The 22,925-nt window shown below is 43.6% G+C and overlaps 1 protein-coding gene across 8 annotated transcripts in view; it reads left to right on the top strand.

Moving 5' to 3' along the window:
* PPFIBP1 (PPFIA binding protein 1) overlaps nucleotides 1-21,893 on the top strand; it is a 114,910-nt gene extending 93,017 nt beyond the window's left edge. For 5 of the 8 annotated variants that reach the window (XM_082310849.1, XM_082310848.1, XM_082310847.1 and 2 more), the window contains 16 exons: nucleotides 82-135; nucleotides 1,304-1,364; nucleotides 2,460-2,489; nucleotides 3,694-3,865; nucleotides 5,354-5,386; nucleotides 7,710-7,851; nucleotides 8,132-8,260; nucleotides 8,929-9,079; nucleotides 10,313-10,424; nucleotides 10,571-10,659; nucleotides 15,145-15,267; nucleotides 16,092-16,217; nucleotides 17,073-17,261; nucleotides 17,820-17,999; nucleotides 18,365-18,430; nucleotides 19,241-21,893. In XM_082310849.1, the coding sequence (XP_082166975.1) occupies nucleotides 82-135; nucleotides 1,304-1,364; nucleotides 2,460-2,489; nucleotides 3,694-3,865; nucleotides 5,354-5,386; nucleotides 7,710-7,851; nucleotides 8,132-8,260; nucleotides 8,929-9,079; nucleotides 10,313-10,424; nucleotides 10,571-10,659; nucleotides 15,145-15,267; nucleotides 16,092-16,217; nucleotides 17,073-17,261; nucleotides 17,820-17,999; nucleotides 18,365-18,430; nucleotides 19,241-19,327 (1,744 nt within the window). In that variant the 3' untranslated portion in view covers nucleotides 19,328-21,893. The remainder of the gene's footprint in view (nucleotides 1-81; nucleotides 136-1,303; nucleotides 1,365-2,459; nucleotides 2,490-3,693; nucleotides 3,866-5,353; nucleotides 5,387-7,709; nucleotides 7,852-8,131; nucleotides 8,261-8,928; nucleotides 9,080-10,312; nucleotides 10,425-10,570; nucleotides 10,660-15,144; nucleotides 15,268-16,091; nucleotides 16,218-17,072; nucleotides 17,262-17,819; nucleotides 18,000-18,364; nucleotides 18,431-19,240) is intronic. The other 3 variants (XM_082310845.1, XM_082310846.1, XM_082310851.1) reach the window with 3 other exon arrangements.
* The last annotated feature ends 1,032 nt before the right edge of the window (nucleotides 21,894-22,925 follow it).

The raw sequence follows: 22,925 nt of genomic DNA, 5'->3' as shown, positions 1-22,925 counted from the left end.
TAGGATTTCTGTATCAGCAAGGTATTTGGATGGGATCCCCAAACGCCTTACTTTTTTCATATCTTTTTTTTGTTTCTACAGTGAAGGAAGATCAACAGGTTCCTCCCTAGAAACTCAGCTGTGTGATAGTCCAGTGTAAGTATCATAATCAAACAAGTTTAGGAAACATATTTATATGTGATTGTTGACTTGAACCTCCCCCATGCACCCCCCCATGTAAATATGTCAGCTAATTCTAGCCAAGATGATATGTAGTGGTGGTACTTTCCTGCTCATGCCCTATGTTTTTGTGATCATTATTTTCCAGTGCTTTATCTGTGCACGTGTGCAGCTAATTTCTTTTGAATTGTGAAGCATCTCTAATTGGGTTGTAGACTGTCAATAAACTTTGAAATTTATACTTTTCCATAGTACATGTGCGCATGATTTTCTTTTTTCTTTTGATAGTGGGGGAAGGATGATCAGTTGACTACAATGAGAAAACAATTTTAATTTCTGCCACATAGCCATATTCCTTAGGGAAGTCAGTGGGACTATTTATGAACTCAAAGTTGAGTCAAAGCGATTTGTGAGTAAGGAGCCTAAGTCAACAGAGTTTGTCTGGTACGCAGTGTGAGGCTCAGCAGCTGTTTTTATTTTGAGTGAGTTAGTCAGTGCCACGAGAATATTCCCAAAGCCAAATTCTGCTCCCCTTATGTTGGTATAAAGATAGGTAACTTTGTAAAATTCAGTGAAGTTACTCTTAATTTATACCTGGTTGTGGGAAAAACTTTAATGGTAACTTTCTTTTCAACCAGACTTAACTGTTCTAGACTGTAAATCCCACCCAAACTTGCGGGATATCTGGTCCGAAATGGAAAATGGAACTGAAGATAAAATACTAAAACACACATGCTTGACTTAATATGCTTGGCTTCTTTAAGGATTAAGTTAGTCAGAAGCCTGTTGCTAAAAATACTGTTTTTCATAGCTTTTGTTTATATCACTTCCTTTGCCTGTGTAACTTCTGCTTGTGCTTCTTGAAAATACAACGTTAAATAAGAAGCCAAAAATATCCAAAGGTAGGCATCATGTCACTGAGGCATTAGCAGCAGTAATTACAATGTGGAGGTTCTTACAGTATCTCATCAGATTGCATGGGCTCTGATTAGTGCATTGATTGCTTTAATTCAAAATGTCTTTTGTTTTTAGTATATCTCATCAGGTAGTATAATGCTTTCTTTAAAGCTGATTCCTAAGAGGGTGTTTATCTTAGCAAATTTAATTCCAGTAACTTCGCTTGGTTTTTATGTTGTTGTTTCAGAACTTCTTCGCTGCAGAAGTCCAGCAGTCTGAGCAGTTTGAGAAAAGAGACATCTGAAGTGGTTGGTTTGGTCTCTCACGTTCTCCTATCCCCTTAGAAACAGGGGTGATGTCTCTATTGTGACAGTGACCCCGTGGACGCTCTGTTGCCTCCTTCTGAGAAATTCTGAGTCAGAGTAGGGCTTCTCGTATCATGTGTTGGCAATGGTAACATACATGTGACATCTTCCAGATTTTATTAAAGGAGAAAATCTGTCCTTGAAAACACAGATGCCCTTTTTTTTTTTTTTTTTTAAATGAGGCATTTACCTGAGACTCTCTTGCGGTGTTTTTCCTCAGATAATGAGGTGTTTTTTTTTTTTAGTTGATATGCTTTTCTGATTTAAGACAAGAAGAAAGTAAGTCCCGCAACGACTTCCTGTGTTTAAGGCGAATAATTTTGAAAGGCCGTGTAATTAATGTATTATAAAATACAGCGTGGGGTGACTATATGTTTTAGGTGGTCAGGAACAAAATACTGGGCATTTGTATGTCTGGTGATAGCTTTAGTTTAGGTCTCTTTTGAAGTGACCAAAAGCAGCTAGCTTCTAACAACGTCATTAAATCAGGGCAATTCCTGTGCTCTTTTTTGACAGCCTAAACTCCTAAAAGCTCCTGAGTTTCCTGACACCCAAGCTGCTCAGCTGTGCCTTACAGCTCAGGAGTGACGTTGACAGGACTGAAAAAGTTACCAGAACATGATGATGAGAGCTAGAGTTCATGGGTTAGGGGTTTTTTTGGTTCGTTTGGACAGCCAAGGAGTGGAGGCTGTGGATGTTTTATCTACTTGGCTTCTACCCTGTCCAATTCCTGCTTTGGGTCCCTTCAGCCAGCTGTGTCCATTAGTGCCTTAACAGACCGCATGTCGCTAATTATGTACACAGCTAATCCTTTACAAAGTAAACCGAAGGAACCATATTTTCGTGTCAGCACACTGACCTCAAGGAAAGCAAGAATTAATCTGTGTGAAATACAGCTCTGAAGAGATTTATTTGGGGGGAAAAAATAGGCAGGGAAGGGTATTTCAGTCAGAATTTAACTCAGGGTAACCGTAATGAATTGAATACTGGCTATAAACCATGACTTTTTAAATGTCTGTCTTAATCTTTCCCTAACAGGACAGAGACTCTGCGCAGAAGCCAACAGAGGTAACGTGTGTGTGCGCGCTCGTGCGTGTACATGGAGAAACACAGACAGTGAGCAGGTGTTGAAAGGCTCAGTTGTGTGAAATTGCGGCATGCAGTTCCAGAGGGGGAATAGCAGACCTGCAGACAAGCTAGCGAGGAGTGTATGATGGTTGTCACCATCACTTCAGTGTCAGACTTACAGCGTCTCACACGTTCTTGTCTCTCACACATGGATTATCTTTCAGTCTGGTTAAACATAAGGCTGCCATCTAAGCTAATGCTTTCCCCATGTATTCTACCACTAGGTAATTAGCAAGGCTAATGATTAAGTATTTTACTGACTCTGTAATTACCTTTGATTAGCGTCTCTTTAAAAACCTTTGGCTTTCCAAATTGTTTTCTGTGAATAGCAACTGTGTTCCTAAAAGGACTGTTATTGCAGAACAGTCACCCTGCGGTACCATATGGCCATTGTTTGCATGCAACAGTTATTACCTATAGGAAGACCTGAGGAGAGACAACATACCTCAGATACCACTCGTAGGGTGGATGCTGTATCGATTCAGCAAAAGCCAAAGGATCATATTTGGATTGTGAATGGGTTTGCTTCCTCCTTCTTTTAAAGAGACTGTGAAACAACCAGCAAGGGTGAAACTACTGCTTTACATCGGTTAACTGGTGTGTCTGATGTCTGTCCTGGCATTTATACTCCTTGCTTGATACTTAATTTCCTCTCAGCTTTGGCAGTGGACATAGTCAATTAATCCATTAATTCTGAAATTGCAGAGCAGTGATAGACAGAAAGAGCTGTCTGACACCTGGCAGAGAACCAGTATGCTGTGGGGGTCTTGTCTCCCTCTTTGCTTCCCACTGCCCCTACAGCTACTGGCAGGGGAGACAGAAACCCTGGAAAGCTGGAAAAGTTCAAAGCCTTCCAGGACTATATTTTTACCTTTTCCATACCTGTAAGCCGACCTTGCAGAAACTGGGAAACATCTGAAAGACGACATGTTACTCTTAGAAGGTAGTGATAGTAATCCTGGGTCCTGAACATATTCAAATAAAGATCTTGTTTATGTTTTCCTTTATGGCATTTACATTCTGTATTCTTGTAGTAACAAATGAGAGAGACTCTCCAGATTATCTGTCAGCAGTCACTTTGCAGTCTCTCTCAAAAGGCGTTTTGCAATTCCCTGATATTGAATCTTTATTTCCCTATCTTAAGCAGGTTAAACCTCCTGTGGAAGGTAATCATTTCGCAACCCTCCCTCCAAAGTCTCCTCATGGTGGCACAGGTGATGAGGATAGTTTTGGTACACGTAAAGCCAGATCTTCATTTGGACGAGGCTTTTTCAAGATAAAAAATAACAAGAGGACCGCGAGTGCCCCCAATCTGGGTAGGTATCATGCACCTACATGCAGAGTCTGTGTATTTTGAAGGGTCTTAACAACAGCTGTAACTGTCTTAAGAAGCAGGAGGGCCAGCCTTAGTCTCACTGTGACTTGGTGACACTTTTCTCAGTAGAATGTTTGGAAAATATCAAACAGCAACCAAAAAAAAAAAAAAAAAAACCCCAAACAGAAAAAAAACCTCACTTATGTAATGAAGTATTTGATCTGTTTCAGCCTCTGCTGTGATATCTCCCCTGGGACCTTGTAGTGGATTGCTGCTGTTTTGAAATGCTAGCTGTCTGGCAGTATTTCACACATGGAATTTGTGGACTTTTTTTTTCCCCTGGCTCCATCCTCAGTTTATCTTTCCTAAGATTTTCAGATGTACAGAAATGAGGCAGCAGCACTCAGTCTTCCTCTTTATTTTATGTGTATTTAAGCAGCCTTGAAAAAGAGATGGTGACAACAGGAACAGGATTGACAAGTTATTCAAGCTCATGTTGATTTTTGGACCTGTATTGGAGGGGGGGTTGTTTTGGTATTGTCATTTGATGACGTGCACATGACAAGGAAATAAACAAAATGTTCTGCTTAATGCAGAAGTTGCTGTTGCCACCAACTGAAATCCTACTGGCATTCATTGCTCCAGTTCAAGCATCGAGTGAGTCTGTGCATCAGATCTACTGCCATTCACCTAAAGTTTTTGTCTTTCTCTTGCACGAGATTTAGGAATTTAGCTCTATCTTTCAGAACCCTGAAGGGGAATAGCTTCTGCTTTGTTGAGCAGAAGGGTCTCCTGTTCTTACTTACTCAAAGACAATTTTAGACTTTCGTTCAAATGAAATAACATGCCTACACATTTATTATACATTGCCCATATTTGCCTGTGACATACAGCATGGGAGCTTGCTAGCTTACTTGGAATAGATGTACAGTCTATTCTGAGGGTTAGACTCTTTGCTTTGGTTTATTTAATGTGTGTTTTTGTGTAATCACTTGTTTCATCCTGAAATGAATTTGTCTAACAAAGTGGAGTACTTGTGGCTTTCGTTAAGGATTGGAAGATGGGCCATCTAGATCAGGGTCCTGTGAATTTGAGGAAGTTATTTATGTTGTCCAGATTTCAGTGCTTCCATTTGTGAAGCTGGTGTCCAGACCCTAACCACCTCACAGGAGCCCGCGTGAGTCACCTGCGCAGTGTGTCATGGAGCAAGTGACCTCCCTGCACCGAAGTGACTGCGGTGCTGTTTCACCCTCTCCCCCATAGAGCTCTACTGCATCTCTTTTTTGTGAGAGGGGAATTAACAGTGAATTGGTAATCCTAATCTCTCTGTGAATTCAGCATTGCGTGTGGCGCATGTGTCTCATGTACCTCCCTCCTTTTGTCTTGTATTTTGCTGATGTATGTTTTGAACTGTGTTTTACCTTGTCCCTCTGCGTGTTCTCTCCCATTGTGCTGCGCGTGGTTATGTGCGTTGTTTGGATATCTGAAGATCGCAGTCGAAGTGCAAGTGCACCTACGTTAGGTATAGTAATCCTGCATGTCTGCCTGTACCAGCGCTGTGTTGTGACTGCTGCTAACAGCTGGTTATTGCCACACACTTTTCAAACAAGAACTAGACACCAGAGCTCTTCATTGAAACTTTTGTCCATCACTAAAAGGAGTTTTCATGTAACATCTGCCCTCTGCTAAAAGTCAGCTGCGCCATTTCTTAGTAACCGCTACTAATGAGAGAGATTGCGGGTTAATTTGCAGAGACCTTTGCGGTAACTTTGAGCACAAAGTTACCCACAGACCAAGGTGGCAGGTGAGAATCGGTGATATTGAAATACCGGAGGCATCTTTGTGCTGTCGTCTGTCCTGGAGCCCCTGGAAGAGCTTAAAGGGTGGCAAAGCAGGGAATGAGGTATATTTCCCAGGCATTCGCTTAGGGGAGTTCTGGGGGGAAGGATACGTAATTCCTCTTCTAAGATGTAGTTACATTTATTATATAATAAACATATGAGAAATAATTGGGGCAGATGGGGATGGAGCCATTCACGTAGTAAAAACCAGTCTTGTGATGTGAGCGTTCCCTGGGTGGTTCTGGCAAGGGCAGGTGAGACCTGCAGGGTCCTGCCTTAGCAAGCAGAGCTGCGTCAGTCAGGGTGGTTGTACGGCCACCCGGCGTGCCCCTCGCTGCCGAAGAGACCAAGTGATCTGGGCCCTCTCAGTTTCCCACGTGGCCCCTTAAATGCTGGCTGTTCTACAGGGATGTGTCAGTGCATGAAAGGGAGCGAGGTACAAGGAGCAAACATTGCAATACCCGCAAATCTCTGCTACTAATGCACCCAACCTTGTCCTGGTATTCTCTCTATAGAATGCTGTTTAAATGTGTTTTTTCTAAGCTAGCATTTTTTCGTATACAAGTAAAGCAAAAACCACAAATGCAAAAGCCTGGTTCAACATTAGTCCTCTCTCTCACTGGCAGAATCCCCGTATTCGATAGCAGTCAAACCAAAGTGCCCAGAAATAATCTTTTATGTGACCTTGTTGCTTCACTGCAAGGTTTAACATCTAAAGCATCGGTGGAAAATGGGACATGTTCAAATATATTCTGGCTGAATCATCTAAACTTTGCCCAGCAGAAAGATAGGCTGGTGAAGCCTGCAGTTTGTTGCTGTTTGTGGCACGTTGTGGCCGCCTCAGCGTTAACTCTGTGGCCTGAGACCGCATGTCCCAGCAATATATGCTCTGCCTTGATTCACGTAACTTGTTTGGTTTTCTCCTGGAAGTCTGAGAGTCCATTTCAAAAACAAGTGATGGTCATCAAAATACAAAGCCATGTTAAAAGATAGTAAAAGTGGTTATGGGCCTGACTGTCAGCCTGCTGCAGGCTGCCTTGCACGGCTGCTTCATCTGAACAGGCTCGTGCTGTCACTGTTCCTCAGCAAGTAAGTGGCAAAAACTCCACGTGGTGGTTTTATTCAGCTATCTGGCACTTGCTGGCACATCTCTGCTTACGTAGCCTGGTAGATACTGCAATTCTTTTAGTTTTCTTTTTAAATGATCTTAAAATAGTTTTCTTCTTTGTTTGTTAGTTTAGCTTTTACTAAACAATCTTGTGACAACTTCCCTTTTGGGGACAAGATCCCTCAGGTTAGTTGTCATAGAAAACAGCAGCTACAGATCAAAGATGGAATGCTTTTACAGTGGGTGGTAATACGTAGGGTCTCTCAGAGCTGTTCTATGCATCCCTCGAAAGAGAAGATTTGTTTCAGACAGAGCCTAAACTCCCTCGTGTTTCTCTGTAGAGGAACAAAATACTCCATGCTTCCCCGAAGTGAGGGGAAAAGGGCCCTCCCGCTCCTGGGGCAGGAGGAGGAGTTTGTTGATGGAATTTCCCGGATGGGGAACTCATGGGATACTGCAAGTTATTAGGAAAGATGCCTGCAGGGAAATTATTTGTTTTTCTGGTCTTTGGGGACTCGTGGTTTGGTGCCCTGCCATGACACTGAATGGTTCCTGGGCATCCATGTGCCTCGGCTCTGTCTGTGAAAAGACTGTAGGAGTGCTCCCCAAGGAAGAGTAAACTTGGGATTTAATTCACTGATTGATTCATGAGGTGTTTTTTGTCCTCCTTGGATGCAAGGCACTTAACCAGTGCAGAGCATTGCCTTGGAGTGTTCCCAGTCAGGCCCATGAAGCAGGAACATGTGTTGTTTCTCCTGGATTTTCCCATCCCTCTTTGCCCCATTTTCTTAACATGAAGCTCTCAATAATTTTAGCAAGAGTCATTCCCGAGTTCAGGAGTGTGTCTGTACAGTCCTGCGCAAGTGAGTCTTGACAGGGTTTTTGCTTTCTAATAGCTGAAACGGAGAAGGGATCTGCAGATCACTTGGATCTGGCTGGCTTGCCCCCTCGCCCAAAAGAAACGGATAGTCTACAGATGACTCCACCTTCTCCAGATTCCAGGAAAAAGGCCAGAGGGATCAAGAAATTATTTGGCAAGTAAGTAAAAGATGAGAAATGACTGTTCTCCAGGGCTGGGTCTTGCACAGGGGTTTGCTGGGAACACATCTTCCCTTTTCCCCCCTCCAGCCTGTGGCTCCATGGTTTACTGTCTCAAGAGCAGGAGCCAGTGTGGCATTTGAGGGAGCTCACAGCAGGTCAGTGGGGAGTGGAGGAAGAGCTACAAACCCCACAGGAGATCTTACCTATATTGGTTGCAATAGTAGAAGCATGACTTTTCCTTGGCCAAATGTGAATATGCTTTCTTCCTTTAAACTAGGCTTAAAAGAAGTCAGTCTACTACCTTCAACCCAGATGACATGTCCGAGACAGAGTTCAAAAGAGGAGGGACAAGAGCAACGGCGGGGCCACGACTGGGCTGGTCTCGAGACCTGGGGCAGTCTCACAAGTAAGACAAGTGGTGCAAAGTGTGCTGGTGCTTGCCTTCCTAGCAGCTCCCGTCGAGCACGGGGTCCAAAGGAGAAGCGCAGTGTCAAACTGAAATGTCCCCTCTCCTGGCAAGTGGAAGCAGGCAGATCCAGGCTGTTTCCTTCTTCAAGAGATGGTTTTTGTGGGGTTGAGGTTGGTTCAGTGGTGGGGTCCTGCTGTGAGCGGAACCTTTCTTGTCCACGGCTTGACAGGAGTGCAGCTGTGAGGCCACGCAAAGCAGTCAGATAGCAAAGCAATGACAGATATTCCTCTGCTCCGTTTTCTGCTGCACTTCTGGGGATTAAAGACTAAAGTAAAACATTATGGTCTTACTTCAGAGTTTTAGCCACCCTAGCAGCAGAGTTGGTTGTTTCAGTGGTATTAATAGACTGTGTTTATGGTGATAGTGGCAGGAGATCAGCAGCAATCAGCGCCTCGTGGCGCTGACAGTTCAGAAGTAGAGACACCCTGTGCCTCACGAGGCTCAGCTAACAGCCGACTGTGGTGCACTTTCTCCAACAGAGATTGTCCCAAGTCCCACAAAATACTCATGAATTAGGCTTAGGTTTTGGTTTTGTTGTTGTGTATGAGAATAGGAAATTTGAGACACGGGATTTATCAGTCTTTTTTTGGTAAAATCTTCTGTAGTGACCTGGACATGCCATTCGCAAAGTGGACGAAGGAGCAGGTTTGCAACTGGCTCCAGGACCAGGGGCTAGGCTCTTACATTAGTAATGGCAAACACTGGATACTGTCTGGGCAAACACTTCTGCAGGCTTCTCAGCAGGATCTGGAAAAGGTGAGAAATACTGGAAACACTGCTTTCAATTAAATGTACAAAAAATTGCTATTTCTGTACATGTAAATCATGTCTGTAAGGTGCATCCAGTAAAAAAAAAAAGATTAATTTTAAAAATTTTGTCATCTGCAGCAATGCCAAATCGGCTTCTTTTTAGTTGAAGTTTCATAGAAATGTAATGCTCTGTAATGAAACTGATAATTACAAAATGTGATTTAACTTCATTAAGCATGGACATATCAATCAGCTATGCCACTTTAAAAACATGCACACAAGAGTGCCTCATTATCATATGGGTTTGTAGATTCATTAGCATTTGTGTATGGTACAGTTATTTTATGCCTGTGTAAGAAAGCTGTAAAAAGCTACTGTTTTGGTCTGACTATATTTTCTGCACATTTTACACAAAGAGGAATGAGGATTTGTTACACACAAGGGTGATCAGTTTCTTTGTCTTAAATCATTATAGAATTCTTTACATCTTGTTTTCTAAAACTAGAAACATTAAAAAAGTTGATTCAATCTATACTTTGAATCCACAGTATTTGATAGCACTTGAATTTTCAGCTTTTAAAAATCACTATATTCACTAAATAGTAACCCTGTTTTCTCAATGAGGGAGTGAGCTAATTCAAAGTTGTAGTTATACTACAACCAGAATAAGGAAAGCGTGATATGGACATAGTGGCTTGTAATATTGTTATCAGAGGTAACATTAACTAGCAAGCACTGGTGAAAGCGTACATGGGATTGAAGAGAGCCTGGAGTGGCTGCACTAGCAACTAAACTGGGGAAGGTGTTATGCATTTGGAAGTATTAATAAATGTCAGTAATTCCTGGGACCTTCATGTGCTCTTAACTAACTAATTCTTTTAACCTTACCTGCCTAAGTGGGAGGGAAGGAAGTAATCCCATCAAGTGTTTTTCTGAATGCTAACATGTTGTATATTGTAGGGTTTTTTTTAACCTGGTATGAGAATATTGTGGCTGACATTTTCATACAGTTTGGAATCCACCACGTTTTGAAATTAATCCACCACAGTGAGTGGGCCTTTCCCTAGTGCTGAACATGTGCTAAAATGATGCTGATATTCAGCAAATAGAAGATACACCTGCCAAGTCGCCAGCAAGTGCTGTGTACAGTGTGACTCTCTGAAACCATTTGTAATTCAGCAGAGGGAGAAATAAAATACAGTATTGTCTCTAGGTTTGCTGCTTTCCTTCTTTTCACAGGAGCTTGGGATAAAGCACCCATTGCATCGGAAGAAGCTTCAGCTTGCTCTGCAGGCACTCGGGTCTGAAGAGGAAAACAATCATGGAAAGCTGGATTACCACTGGGTTACCAGTAAGATTTTATTGCACGCTGAAGCAGCAACTTTTGATTGGGGTTCCTAATCATGACTAATTTGGGGCTCAAAGAGCGAGAATAACACTGACTGGTGCTAGGTAACTTGGCTGCCACACTAACATGAGCATCTGTCTCTGCCTTAGGGTGGCTGGATGACATTGGCCTCCCCCAGTATAAGACCCAGTTTGATGAAGGAAAGGTGGATGGCCGAATGCTCCATTACATGAGCGTGGTGAGTAAATGGCATTTCTTTTCCTGACATCCTGTTTATGTTCTTAGTTTCTCTCCACTTTAATGTGCACTGGTGTACCTCCATATAGCTCACTAAAGACCAGGTGAGACTAGAGAGACCTGCTTTCACTGTGCCTATTGTTGTGACTACTTAGATACTATATTCTTTCAACATCCTCCTCCCCTCTCCATTCCAGCCTCCGTTTTCCTCCTGCTCCCTTTGGGTCAATTAGCCAGCGGCAACAACCTTTTTTGCACCCCACAGCACAGGATCCATGCCCTACCATGCACCTCTGCAACCAGCCTTCTCTCCTTCCCACATTCAGCTCCTGTCAGACTCCCCCAAGCCTTCCCCCAGTGGCAGCCCTGGCCCCAAACACACCCTCCTGCCCCTGCTGTAAGGGGGAGGGGGAGAGTCCAGGCAGCAGCTGGCCCTGAGAGACGGTCAGCTGTGGCTGGAGAAGGGGCGCTGCCACCAGCCACCATCGCCAGCCTTCTTCCCCTTGGCCCTCTTGTGCAAGTGGCCACTGGCCGAATCCCAGCTGGTCCCACAAGCAGCCTGCTTGTGGGGTGCAGAAGGGCATCTATGGGTGCTTGGGCAGCTCTCGTGTCACAGACAGCCATTCTCAGGTTCCTTATGGGCATCTTATGGGATCCAGTGTCCGCAAGGAGGCAAAGAGCTGGATCACAGTGATCTGCCTTGTAGCTTCCTAGAGCAGAAGGTTGGCACCCATGTGGATGTCGGCAGACCATCTGTGTGTTACTCTGGGCCTGTGCTGAGAGTTTTAAAAAGGAATATAAAAGTACCACATGGTCACCATCTACGCATGTGAGTTTTGCCCCAGATGACTGGACCTACTGAAAGGAAGCTGAACTTGGAGCTTACTCTTACTTGCTTTTGCAGCATTGCAGAGGCTACACCTATGCGCACGTAGTGTACCAAAAGTAGAGACTTCAGCTGCTAAACATCTTGTGTGTCTCATGAAACTTTCTGATAATAATTTTGAAGATGTTGAATTGTTCATAAGTTGGGTCTTCAAATTTTCTGGATAATTGAAGGGAGAAGGCTGACGGAGGTCAGAGTATCAGAGGCATCACTACCACTAAAAGGCTATGCCAGAATCCCATATACACAGGACCCCTTGAAACTGTAGTGGGTGTCCTGCGTTAAGCTAATGCTAATAGCTGTAACCTGTAGAAAACAGAAGGCCTGATACTACCACTCACCTGCAAGTATTTCCTATATTCTTTCAAGCTTTAAAGATACTGTCTTCAGGTGGAAGAGCAAACATAGTAAGCAAGAGCCCTGACTCATGCATGAGAAATGGGCAATCTTGTGCTTAACAGTTGTGCATGACACTGATGTGCTCAGGCAGCGTCTGTAAGTACACAAAAGTGTGCAAATTCTGTGGTCGCAGTTCATGCAGCTGGGCCTTTGCTCTTCAGGTTGTTATTAATTAATAGAAGTAGGTGGAATTTTTTTCTTCAGTGAGCAAACATTTGGTATACTTACCTATTCATATGGATGCTTAGGTGAAGAAAACCCAAGCAATTTCCTTTGAAGAAAATTGCAGTTTTGAGAGCCACCTTGTTTGAAAACAGGCTACATTTAATAGCTTTTGCATAATATATTTCAAAATGCTTAGAGCCAGCATCAGCTCCCCACTTTACTGCTGGTCAGGTGAAGCCAACCCAGCTGGTTTCCTTTCTGGTAAGATGAGATAAGACCTTTGTTCTTCTCTGGAGGCACAAATGCAAATTGAGCATCACCAATATTAATTCCTTCTATATAACAAAGAAGAGATCAGTCACACCCCTGTTCTCTCTTAAGCTATGCCATGGGCAGAGTAAAAGTTACTTTTTTTATGCCACATTTGCATGTATTTTGTATAGGCTTTACAGTAACACCAGGAGGAAGCCTAGGGTTGATCCATCTAACTCTCCCCCTGTAAGACAAGCACAGTGCTGCTGAGGAACTGCAGCAGCTGCCTGGGACTACCTGCCTTGGCTACCTGGCATGGCTTTGCTGTTGAGTCCATTTTGGTCAAATGTTAAGTACTCGCTGCTTATATAGTGTGGTTTGGTGTTTGTTTCCTTGAGTTTTTTGTGTTTGGACATTAATATAAAAGTAGGAGGCAGCTTCTTCCTCCTGCTTCTTAAGTCTTGGAGATCTGATGCCAGTAGGCTTCATTGAGCTTCATCTTGTGTTGGGAGACTTTACCACTGTCTTAGCTGGATGAGGACTGAATGCGGAGAAGATGCAGCATAGGCTGTATTGTAAGGGAACTTGTATTATTCAACAGTCGGTCTTTTGTCTATTAAAAAAGAAAAAAAGTAATAGGTGGACAGAGGAGGGATCTGTAGCAGGAGCTTTGCCTTTTAAATAGATATTCTTTCTGTTACTTCCCTTTAATTGTAGATCACTAGGGATATTTTTAGGCAGAGTTTAACCATCAAATTATAACAGCAGTTTTGGTGTAAATCATCAACTAAATACAGCTAGAGGCAAAGAATGAAAGAAATATTTTTTAAAATCACATGAAGTTACCCTGACTTAGCAAACCACAAAATAGAAGCTGTAATCTTAGAGTTTATTTGGGCAAATGGAGAATGTAGTCTTAAATACTCTGACAAAATAGAGTCCAGTATTTGTAACATGTAGGTAATGCTAAAACATATTAAGCCATCTGTCACCCAGCTTGCACCAGCAGAGATTTGGACTTTGGGACACTTAATGGCATAGTTAGGACTCAATTACAACTGAAGAGCCTGCCTCAGCAGGAACGCAAGTCTCGCAGCATATGACCACAGTTGTGGTGCACGGAAGGTTTTTCTTTTGTAGCACTCCTCTGGAGCGGTGGCAGCAGCCAGCGAGCTGGGAAGTCTAGCCAGGCCTGTCACATACTCCTCCTTACAACCTTTTCATGGCTTGGCTCCTTGAATGAGAGAGAATCTGATATTATATTTTGTTTTTGAAATGCTAAATTTCTGGGGCTAGTTGTTGGAATGAAACCAGAGGGTGGGCAAAACGTGACGACATCTGCATTTCTTAGTTTGCAAACCTGTCATCAGGTCAGGGTGTTGGGTAGCACCAGCAGCTTTTTTTAATCTTTGAGCCTCATCTAAACCTTGTGTCTCCTTCACCCTTGTCCACCACATGTGTTCTGTGAGTTGAGCCCCCTTGGGTGCCAGAAGGCTCGGTCTCTCCCCTCCTCTGTGGTTTGAAGGAGCCCTGAGTACAAGAAGAAGAGGGAACTTCAATGGAGCCAAAGCAAAACTCCTGCTTGCTACTGTAGTCACGAAGGGGGGAACTCACCTCTCCCGGCTTTTGCCATCCAAAAGCTACCCGTCCAGCCAGTAGTTGTCATCTGTGCCTTGTGGTCAGTGCAGAGAGAGGAGCACTGGGAGGCACTACCTCATTCCTTAGCGTGGCACAAACTGTCCTAAGAGATGCCTGACACTTTCCATGGACACTGCTGGGAGCCTAAACAGCTGGTCTGTGCGAGCTATAAAATAAGTCCCCTGTCAGATGAACGTTTAAGTAAAAAACATTGTGAGGCTTGAGCTTTTGGAGAAAGAACCAACTGCTTTTGTTAGTGTCACCGATGCATTGCAGGGAGGAGTGTGGCCGAGCCTTTGCAGGCTCTTGCCCTGCGATGCGTGAGAAGAGGCTCATCCCATGCTGAAAATGGTGTGGTGTAAAGGCACAGCCAGGTTGCCCTGTGGTGCCTTGTCACGGAGCCAACCTTCAGGCTGCCCCTGTGTCCAACGAGCTCCCTTGGCACATGTGAGGGGGAATCGGCGCTCCTGGCCAACCTGCCCTCCTTTCCTCAAACCGTAGTGGGTGCTTGCACAAGCTACACAGTGATGGTGAACTGGGGCCAAGGAGACTTAAGGTGAGCCTCTCTGCAGCCTGGTCATTCCATCACTTGTGACAAGCATTTTAAAAAACGTTTATCATTTGCAGTTGTGGGAGACCAACGTGACACACCTTCGTATTTTTCTTCTTCCCTCTTTTTTTTTTTCATTCTAACAATACAGAATGCCTCAATTTTCAGCGTAATTTCTTGTCTTCAGTTAAACTTTTGGCTGGATGTTTGTGCCGTTAAAACTTTAGGCAGGATTAAATGCAAATGCCAGGTGAGTCTGATGCACTGTGTTTGGAAAGCTGTCCCGGCTCTAATCAGATCGCTGAGGATGTGTCATCTCACCCTCTCCCCTCCTCGTTACCCCAGGTTTCTTGTACTAGGCTCTGTACCCTATGTGAAGAACATTGCACAGGAGCTAGTACAGAGCAACAGGGGAAGCTTTTATTTTGGGACAGATGATTTGACGTTAGTCACATGTCTCACATATTAAAGTCTTACCCCAGAATGTGTCAGATGTGCCATTTTAAGCCAGGGTCCGAAGCAGTCTCCCCCAGTCAGGTGCTGGTTCCACCAATAAGTATGTTTATGTTTTTTAACTCCCCCTTCCTCTTCAACAGGATGACTTGCTGTCCTTGAAAGTTGTCAGCGTCCTCCACCACCTCAGCATCAAAAGAGCCATTCAAGTTTTGAGAATAAATAACTTTGAGCCCAACTGTCTGCGCAGGAGGCCATCTGATGAGGTACAGCTTTAAGATGAAACTGTGAAGAGGAATCCTCTAGGGTTTTTCCCTGGTGTTTCTGATTATTCCTGCTCTGCCCTCTCCTCCTTTCTTCTCCTTCATATTTCATTCTGTTTCATTTTCGGTTTCCTTTTTCTCATGTCGTTCTTCCAAGTCTCATGCTCTGCCATCGCTACCTGGAACACCACTATGTTTCCTCCACCTGTCATGGCCACAGACTCGTGTCCTCTTGCCAAGTCTCCCACTTCGCTTCCTAGCCAACAGCTGGCCATTTTGGCTTAGTCTCTGATGTGCTGTCTGGAACATAAATCACCTTGAACTCAGTGCACTGTTGCCATGAGTCTTGTGTAACTCTCTGGAAAATTGGTGGCTGTGTCAAAATTTTCTGTGTAAAAGGAGTTTGGCCCTGTTACCAGATGAGAGACTGCCATCAGTTTGTTTTGGAAGCAGCGTATGCTGGATAGGGCAATGTATAATGAAGCAATCCAGACTCTTGGATTTAAATTCACGATGTGTATCCGCAAGAAAAGCACAGCGGCTCATGGAGCTAGTTAAATTTTCAGTTCTACTGGTAGAAATTGCAAGCAGCCTTAGTGCACAGCAGGATAATCAAATGGCATGAAGCATAATATAGACCTGCCCACTGTCTAGATCCATCTCCACATTGGTATTGCTGCAAGACAGAAATCTAAAAAGAAGTTTTTTCTTAAGCGCAAAGCGAGCTTGCATTCATTAAGGGCAGGAGAGGTTTGTTTCAGTAAAGACTGGGGCTGGGGCAGCTGAGTTGGGAAGTCCCTTTAACAGCCTGTTCCTCCTGTTCACAGAATAACGTCACACCTTCTGAGGTCACCCAGTGGACTAATCATCGTGTGATGGAGTGGTTACGCTCTGTTGATCTGGCAGAGTATGCTCCTAATCTGCGGGGGAGCGGCGTGCATGGGGGACTGATGGTAAGGTTTTAGGCTGGCTTATTCCATTTTATTTTTAAAAAAATATGGCTGAGAATTGCTAGTGCAAAGTTCTGACATTATCTTTGCTGCACACACCTTATCTTCTTATTCTGCTTAATAAGAAGTCGCTATCAAAATTTATTACCCCATAGTTTAAAGGACATGAATGTCTTGAGCTGGATTAGTGTGGGCAGCAATGGGTTTGATTATCTGTATTCCCCCTCACAACTTAATTCAGGTATGGCATTCTCCACCTGCTGTCCTATGATGCTGTACACTGCTATCATGCTGTTAAACGTCCACCGTCTTCCTTCCTAGACCTGGATACGTTTTTATTTTGTGAGGAAGGCATGTTACTTTTGTAAAATCTGTGATTTCAGTGTCAAACTGGGATCATTTTTAATTGCTCTAGCATCAGATACTCCAGGCAAGAGACTTATACTTACAGGAGTTTGTTGTGGTGATTAAGAGGTATATGCCTGCTCCAAACATTTTACGTCTGCTTATTTTCCATCGTTCCTCTGGCTACGTTTTCCAGAATTAAAGGGGATGGTAGGTAAACACTTTGTGGCAGCTTCACACATTACATGAGTTAAGGGTGGATTTATCTATTCCTATTACCTGCCAATTTGTTTCTATTTATAACTCAAGAAGGAAAGCCTGGAGGTAGCATTTATGAATCCTTTAACTAGTTAACTCTCTTTTCTGTCTCTTTCTTGTATGTTTCTTCTAAAATACAAACAGAAACCCCAAAGTAACTTTAGGAAGTGACCAAGATAGGTGTGCCTGTTGATGTCCTTGAGACCTCATCAGACAGCACTGCTTCAGCTGGATTCTCTCTGATTTGATTAATAGGTTTTGGAGCCTCGTTTCAATGTAGAAACCATGGCACAGTTGCTGAATATCCCACCAAACAAGACGCTACTGAGACGGCACTTGGCGACTCATTTCAACCTCCTCATTGGGCAGGAGGCCCAGCAGCAGAAACGTGAAGCCATGGAGTCCCCAGACTACATCCTCTTAACAGCAACCGCCAAAGTAAAGGTAGGTCACTTGTTCTGGGTTGGTGCATGAACTTCCAGGCAGACATTTCGATCCCCAGTGTGCTGGTTTTATCCGTGATCGGAGAGCAGTTCAGTAAGGTCTGAGAAAAGGGGCTGGCTGCTGATGAAAGAAGCATGAGGGCAGGACTCGGCAGATCTGGGTTTGACACTTGTGCCTACCATCAACGTGCCACATCTCAGCCTCTCATATGAACAGACAAGAGGTAGCACTCTTGTGTGTTGTCCTTCTGTCTGTACAATAAGGTGTTTGGGAGGGAGACTGGCCCTTGCTCTTTATATGCTCATGGTTTAATGCAGTGGGATTCTGATCTCCTTTGGGATCCTTTAAATGGTGTTGTCTTAACAGTGGTAGAATGAGGGGACACATCTTGTTCTTTTGGATGCCACTATCATGAAATACAGCTCTTCAGAAGATCTTTGTTTAGGAGAGCAGTGGGGTTTTGACCCTTCATCATTGAAACACCAATGCAAGAGTAAGAGATCTGTTAATTCTTTGCTGACTCTCTAACTTCTTGTCATTTTTCTCTTTACTTGTAAGCCAAAGAAACTTGCCTTCAGCAATTTTGGGAGCCTGAGGAAGAAGAAGCAAGATGATGTGGAAGAGTACGTGTGTCCTATGGAGCTGGGGCGGACATCTGGAAGTGGGTCGAAGAAGGGTTTTAAGCCTGGCCTGGATATCCGAGTATATGACGATGACGATTTGGACAGGCTGGAGCAGGTACGCCAGTTCTAGCAGTTTGGAGTCCTTGACTGTGCTGTCACGTTCAATGGAAAAACCTTTCTTTTCACAGAGAAGCCTTCCTTTTGCTTTGGCCTGTGAAGGTCCTGACTTCTTGCAGTCACACAGCACCACTAACAAATGTGTCTCTCAGCCCAAGGAGGTTCACGCTGTGAATGCAGTGCCTTTAGGACCTACTCTGGCATAACTGTCCTCTCCTCTCCTGGCAGGGCGCGCTTCTCCCTTGCTCTGACCATATGGAGTGTAATCAAGCCGTTGCATTATTTGCTGCGCTTAATTGCTGCTCTGTTGTGGCATACAATGAATTTATTATTCATTCATTATTCATTATCTGTTTTTTGTAGATGGAAGATTCAGAAGGGACAGTGAGGCAAATAGGAGCATTTTCTGAAGGCATCAACAACTTGACAGTAAGGCTTAAGAGTGGAATAAGATCTCTGTTTCTGTAAGATGGATATAAGCCCCTTGGCAGTCGCTAGTATTAAATTGCGGTGCTATTAATATAAATATTAATATTAAATAGCACTGGTATTTAATACAAATACACGAAGTACAACTTTTCTTCACTATTACTGGCTCTGTTAGGCAGCTGAGTTTTGTAGTTTTGAGGGCAATTGCTTTGATTGATTTCAGCGCATAGTGGGACCTAGTCTTTCAATAGAGTGAAGCGCCACTGGTCTCTGAGGGATAAAGTATGTCAAATGCTGTGGCAACTATGGGTATAGTGAAGCCTCATCAGAACTAGGGGTCAGGTGAGGTCCTTGTTTCTGTACAGGGACAGAGGGGAAAAGAAAAATTAGCGGTTGAGGAAGATACCTGCCCATCCTGGCTGGGAGGTTCCTCCAGCCGGGAGTGGTGGCCTGTGGTCACCAGCCCTCTCCGCTGACTTTCCACCCTCCAAGGGAGGGCAGGGGACACAGCACCCAGCTCTAAGCCGGTGGCTTGCCCTTGGGCGATGGGTTGCCAACTGAGAGTCATGGCGGGATTCATTGGTAGAAGCGCAGCCTGCGCTCCCCCCGCCATTTGGGCCAGCAGAAAGGGGACTGAGCCGCGAGCTCGTCAGGAACCCGCGCGGATGAAAAACATCCTCAGCAGAACGAAGCAGTGGCTGGCAGGGCTGACAGCGCTGTTTGCTGCTGGGCACAGGACTGGACCATCCCAGGTGCTGGATTTTAGTTGTGAGGGCCTGAACCTTGACTCTTCCCTCCTTTCCTTTCTAGCACATGTTGAAAGAAGATGAAATGTTTAAAGACTTTGCGACTCGCTCTCCTAGCACCAGTATAACAGATGAGGACTCCAACGTGTGACAATAACCACCAGGCACTGACAGAGGCTCACTTTCCTATGTGCAAGAATCGTCATCATTATACATGACGGACAGCAGATCATGTACATTACATTGCTCTTGCTTCTGTTTGTTAGAAGTAATATTGGGGGGTGGAGAATTTAAAAAAAAAAAAGGAGAAAAAAAAAAAAGGTGCCTACTCTAAAGTTGCCATAAGAAACACCCAGACACTGGTGAATAGTAATTGTTTTTACTATATTTAATGTACAAACTGGTGATATGTTTCAGAGTGTTGCATTTAAATTTACGTGGTATCATAGTGCTCCTTTTGCTTATTCACGGCCTCAGATAATCCTTTGTACTGTTTCAAAATAACAGAAGGTGTTAGGTAGAAGTATTGCGTCTGTAGATATTGTGCATCAGTTTTCTCTAGGCTCTCAGCTGAAAAAAGATGTTACTGCTCTTTTTCAAGTACATTTGTTCAGCACAAATACCAGCTCTGCCCTTCCTACAGTATCCAATGTAGGATTTTAGTCATCCATGCCTTGCATAAGCTCCCTGTAGCTCTTGACTGTTGCTCTTATTTTTATACTGTTTTATAAAAAAAAAAAAAAAAGAAAAAATAAGTATATGAAGTACATATAGAAGCAAAAATTTAAATTTTGTGAGATAGAGTGATGGAAAGTTCGAGGTGTGGGGGAAGGGGAGAGGGTTGTAAAAAGATTATGCCAGTTTGCATACCAGCTGGTTACTGGAAAAGGCAGGCTGACCTTTGGAACTGTTTGCTTTCATTGCTTTTTACTAAGTGCACAGTTTAATGATCTTCCATTTGGGGTGAAACAATTATAAAGCATGTTTCTTCTAGCAGTGACTCTTAGGGAAACTGCACGTTTTAAAACGTCTTCTTTCTTGTTCCCAGCAGCAGTATTTATAGCATTCAAACAAGGTTATTAACACTTCTGTGACTTAAAAAATTTCCTTAAAGTTGAGAGTACTCCCTGTGTGTGGAAGGGATATTTCTGTGCTGTGACTAACGTAAAGACGGTGTAGTTGCAAAAAAAATAAAGTTATATATAGAAATGTATAGGAAATATATTATTTCATAATATTAAATCTAAGGTGGGACTTCTCAAAAATTCAAATGTCAAACATGTTGCTTGTCATTTTACCTTCTTAAAGCAGCTCCTCTGCTTTTTAAGATCATCAGATTTTAAAAATCCTAACTAGCCAGTGGAAATCTTTTGTCAGCCTTTCAGTATTGTGAGGTGTCCTAGCCAAAAGCAAACAAAAAAAGTAACTCTGTCTATCACAGTGGTCATTCGTACGGTGTTGAACGTTGCATGTATTTTAGCACAATGGCATGAAGCTTCTTTGCTTTGTAAAGGCAAAAAAAGTACGGCTGGAATTGGTCCTTGCAGTGGTGTGTTGCTTTACCAAGCGTTTGTCGCTCCTTTCATCGCTCTCCTTGCTGGAAGTGAGACCGTTTCCGACACGTTGCTGGTGCGGTGCAAGGGAGGTTAGATGCGTGCTGACTGTGTGGGTATTTCTGAAACACTATTAACAAAGCTGGGAAAGAAAGAAAGGTTCTTTCAGGGGCTTCCAGGGAGCTCCCATCAGATGTTGGGGTAGACCGGAGACATATTCTAGCATTATATTATTGTAACCTGGTAAGCTACTACCAGCCTGGTTCTTTGAAGGATGTGCAGTGTAGGCTATTATTTATGTACCAAGATGAAAAATTTTATGTGGATCGGTTGTGTTATAGATAATATCAAGTGCTGCCATTTTCTCTTTAGCGTCTGGAGCCAGGCAAACAATCCATAATGTATACACAAAACAGTTCGTGCTGCTTACCATTTGTCTACCAACAAATCAGAACTGACGCTTTATTCAAAATTCCTGACTAAGTAATGTCCGCAAATAATTTGCCGTCTGTTGTTTCTTCCTCTGCAGTCTTGGGGGTGTTGGAGCTATTTGATTCGGGCAGAAATACCACATTGTGTAACGCCTGCCATCAGCTTTAAGGTGGAAATGCTTGGGATGTGAATTGAGGGCTTGCTTTCTGTGAGTACTTTGCAATGTGGTTATTATTTTAACCAGTGCAGAAGCACTGGGAAGATGTGGTGCAGGCTTCTGAGCAAAAGCATTTCTCCCGATTCACTCTCACTAGACACCGGCTAGTGAAATTAATGACTGGATATTCACAGGGGAGAAAAAAAAGGGGGCTAGTGACACATTATTATGTGCTGAACTAGGCACAAATACTTTCCATTTTCTCTTCAGTCCAGTGCTATTAGCAAACGTATCAGCAACGGCAGATGATGGTTTATTTTAAGTCCAGTGGAAGTAGCGTTCTCTCCAAACAACTCTTTCCCTGCATTTACCACTTGGAAACCAGGTAGTCCCTTCGAAGCTGCCTATCATCTGAACCTTGGTTATTTTATGGGAGTGGAATACGAAAGCAAGTGATAAAGTCAGCAAGTTTATGTGCACAATTGATACCGTTGGAGTATTTTAATGTGTGCGTGTTTGAAGAGGGCAACATAACTACTGTGTATTGCCACGTAAAATCCAATAAAGTCTGTGGAAAATGCCAAGTGTTTCTGGAAGCTGGTTCCTTTCCAACGTGTCCTTTATTTTCCTTTTTATTTTCCTAGGAAGCTTGTTTTGTACTAATTAAAAGACAAAGGAGGGAGAAGGGGCGAAATCGCACATTTTTTGTGGACCGATTAGTTTGTTTGTCAATAGCGCCTGCAGAAAGACTCCGCTAACAGCTGAGAAATCAACCGTCCCAAGTGTTTTTACTTATTTCTGGGATCCAGATATGAACCATCTTGGGTTGTTTGGTACGGTGTGATTGGAAAGGGTTCCCCATTGCTCGCTGTGTGCTCCCGGGTGAGTCCTCGCAGGGTGCCGCAGGAAGGACCAGCTCTGGCCCTTCTCGCTGTAAAGGGCAACTGTCTCGCTGTAATGGGCAACCGTCTCTCGGGTCCCAGGTGTCGTTCCCCTGCCCTCGCAGCCCTCAGCAGTCATCGGAGCTGCACCCGCTTTGCCAACAGGAGTTGAGTTTCCCCAGACTACATTTTGTTGCTGGGGTGCAGGTGCAGATGATGATCGGTGTTTTGCCCAGGGTAGCCCAGAGAACGCAGAACCCCTGTCTCGTGACGTTCATTTCTGTGGTTTTGTTCGTCAGCTCAGCATTTCAGTGGGAACACTGAGGGTAAACACTTTGAAACCTGGAGTATAATAAACTTTTGTTGTCTGTCTGTTTACAGTGATGAGGAAAAGATAGATGTATATCGATCAAGAGCCTATGGAGATTAAACCCAGCTTTCTTCTGTTTGCTTAAATTACATACATGCTTAGGAATGGAGAAGTAATACAGAATAATCTCTGGAATGACTCTTCTGATTCCCATCCACTAGGTATTGTTGCATCCTGGCTTTCCCTTTAGGAGAGAAGTTGTACTTACCCTACTTGCATGCTTTTTATACCTTGCAGCGCTTTGTTGTTATGAATGTTTTGTGCATACTTTGTGCTTCACCTTAGTATTTTGGCATTTTCATTTGCAGCAAGAGCTTCTCCTGCTGAGCCTCTTTATCCTCAGTTGGGAGGAAGAA

Source organism: Platalea leucorodia, assembly GCF_965183815.1.
Source record: "Platalea leucorodia genome assembly, chromosome: 4".
Lineage (NCBI taxonomy): Eukaryota > Metazoa > Chordata > Aves > Pelecaniformes > Threskiornithidae > Platalea > Platalea leucorodia.
Note: the sequence above shows the minus strand (reverse complement) of the source record. Positions and strands in the feature narration are given on the sequence as shown.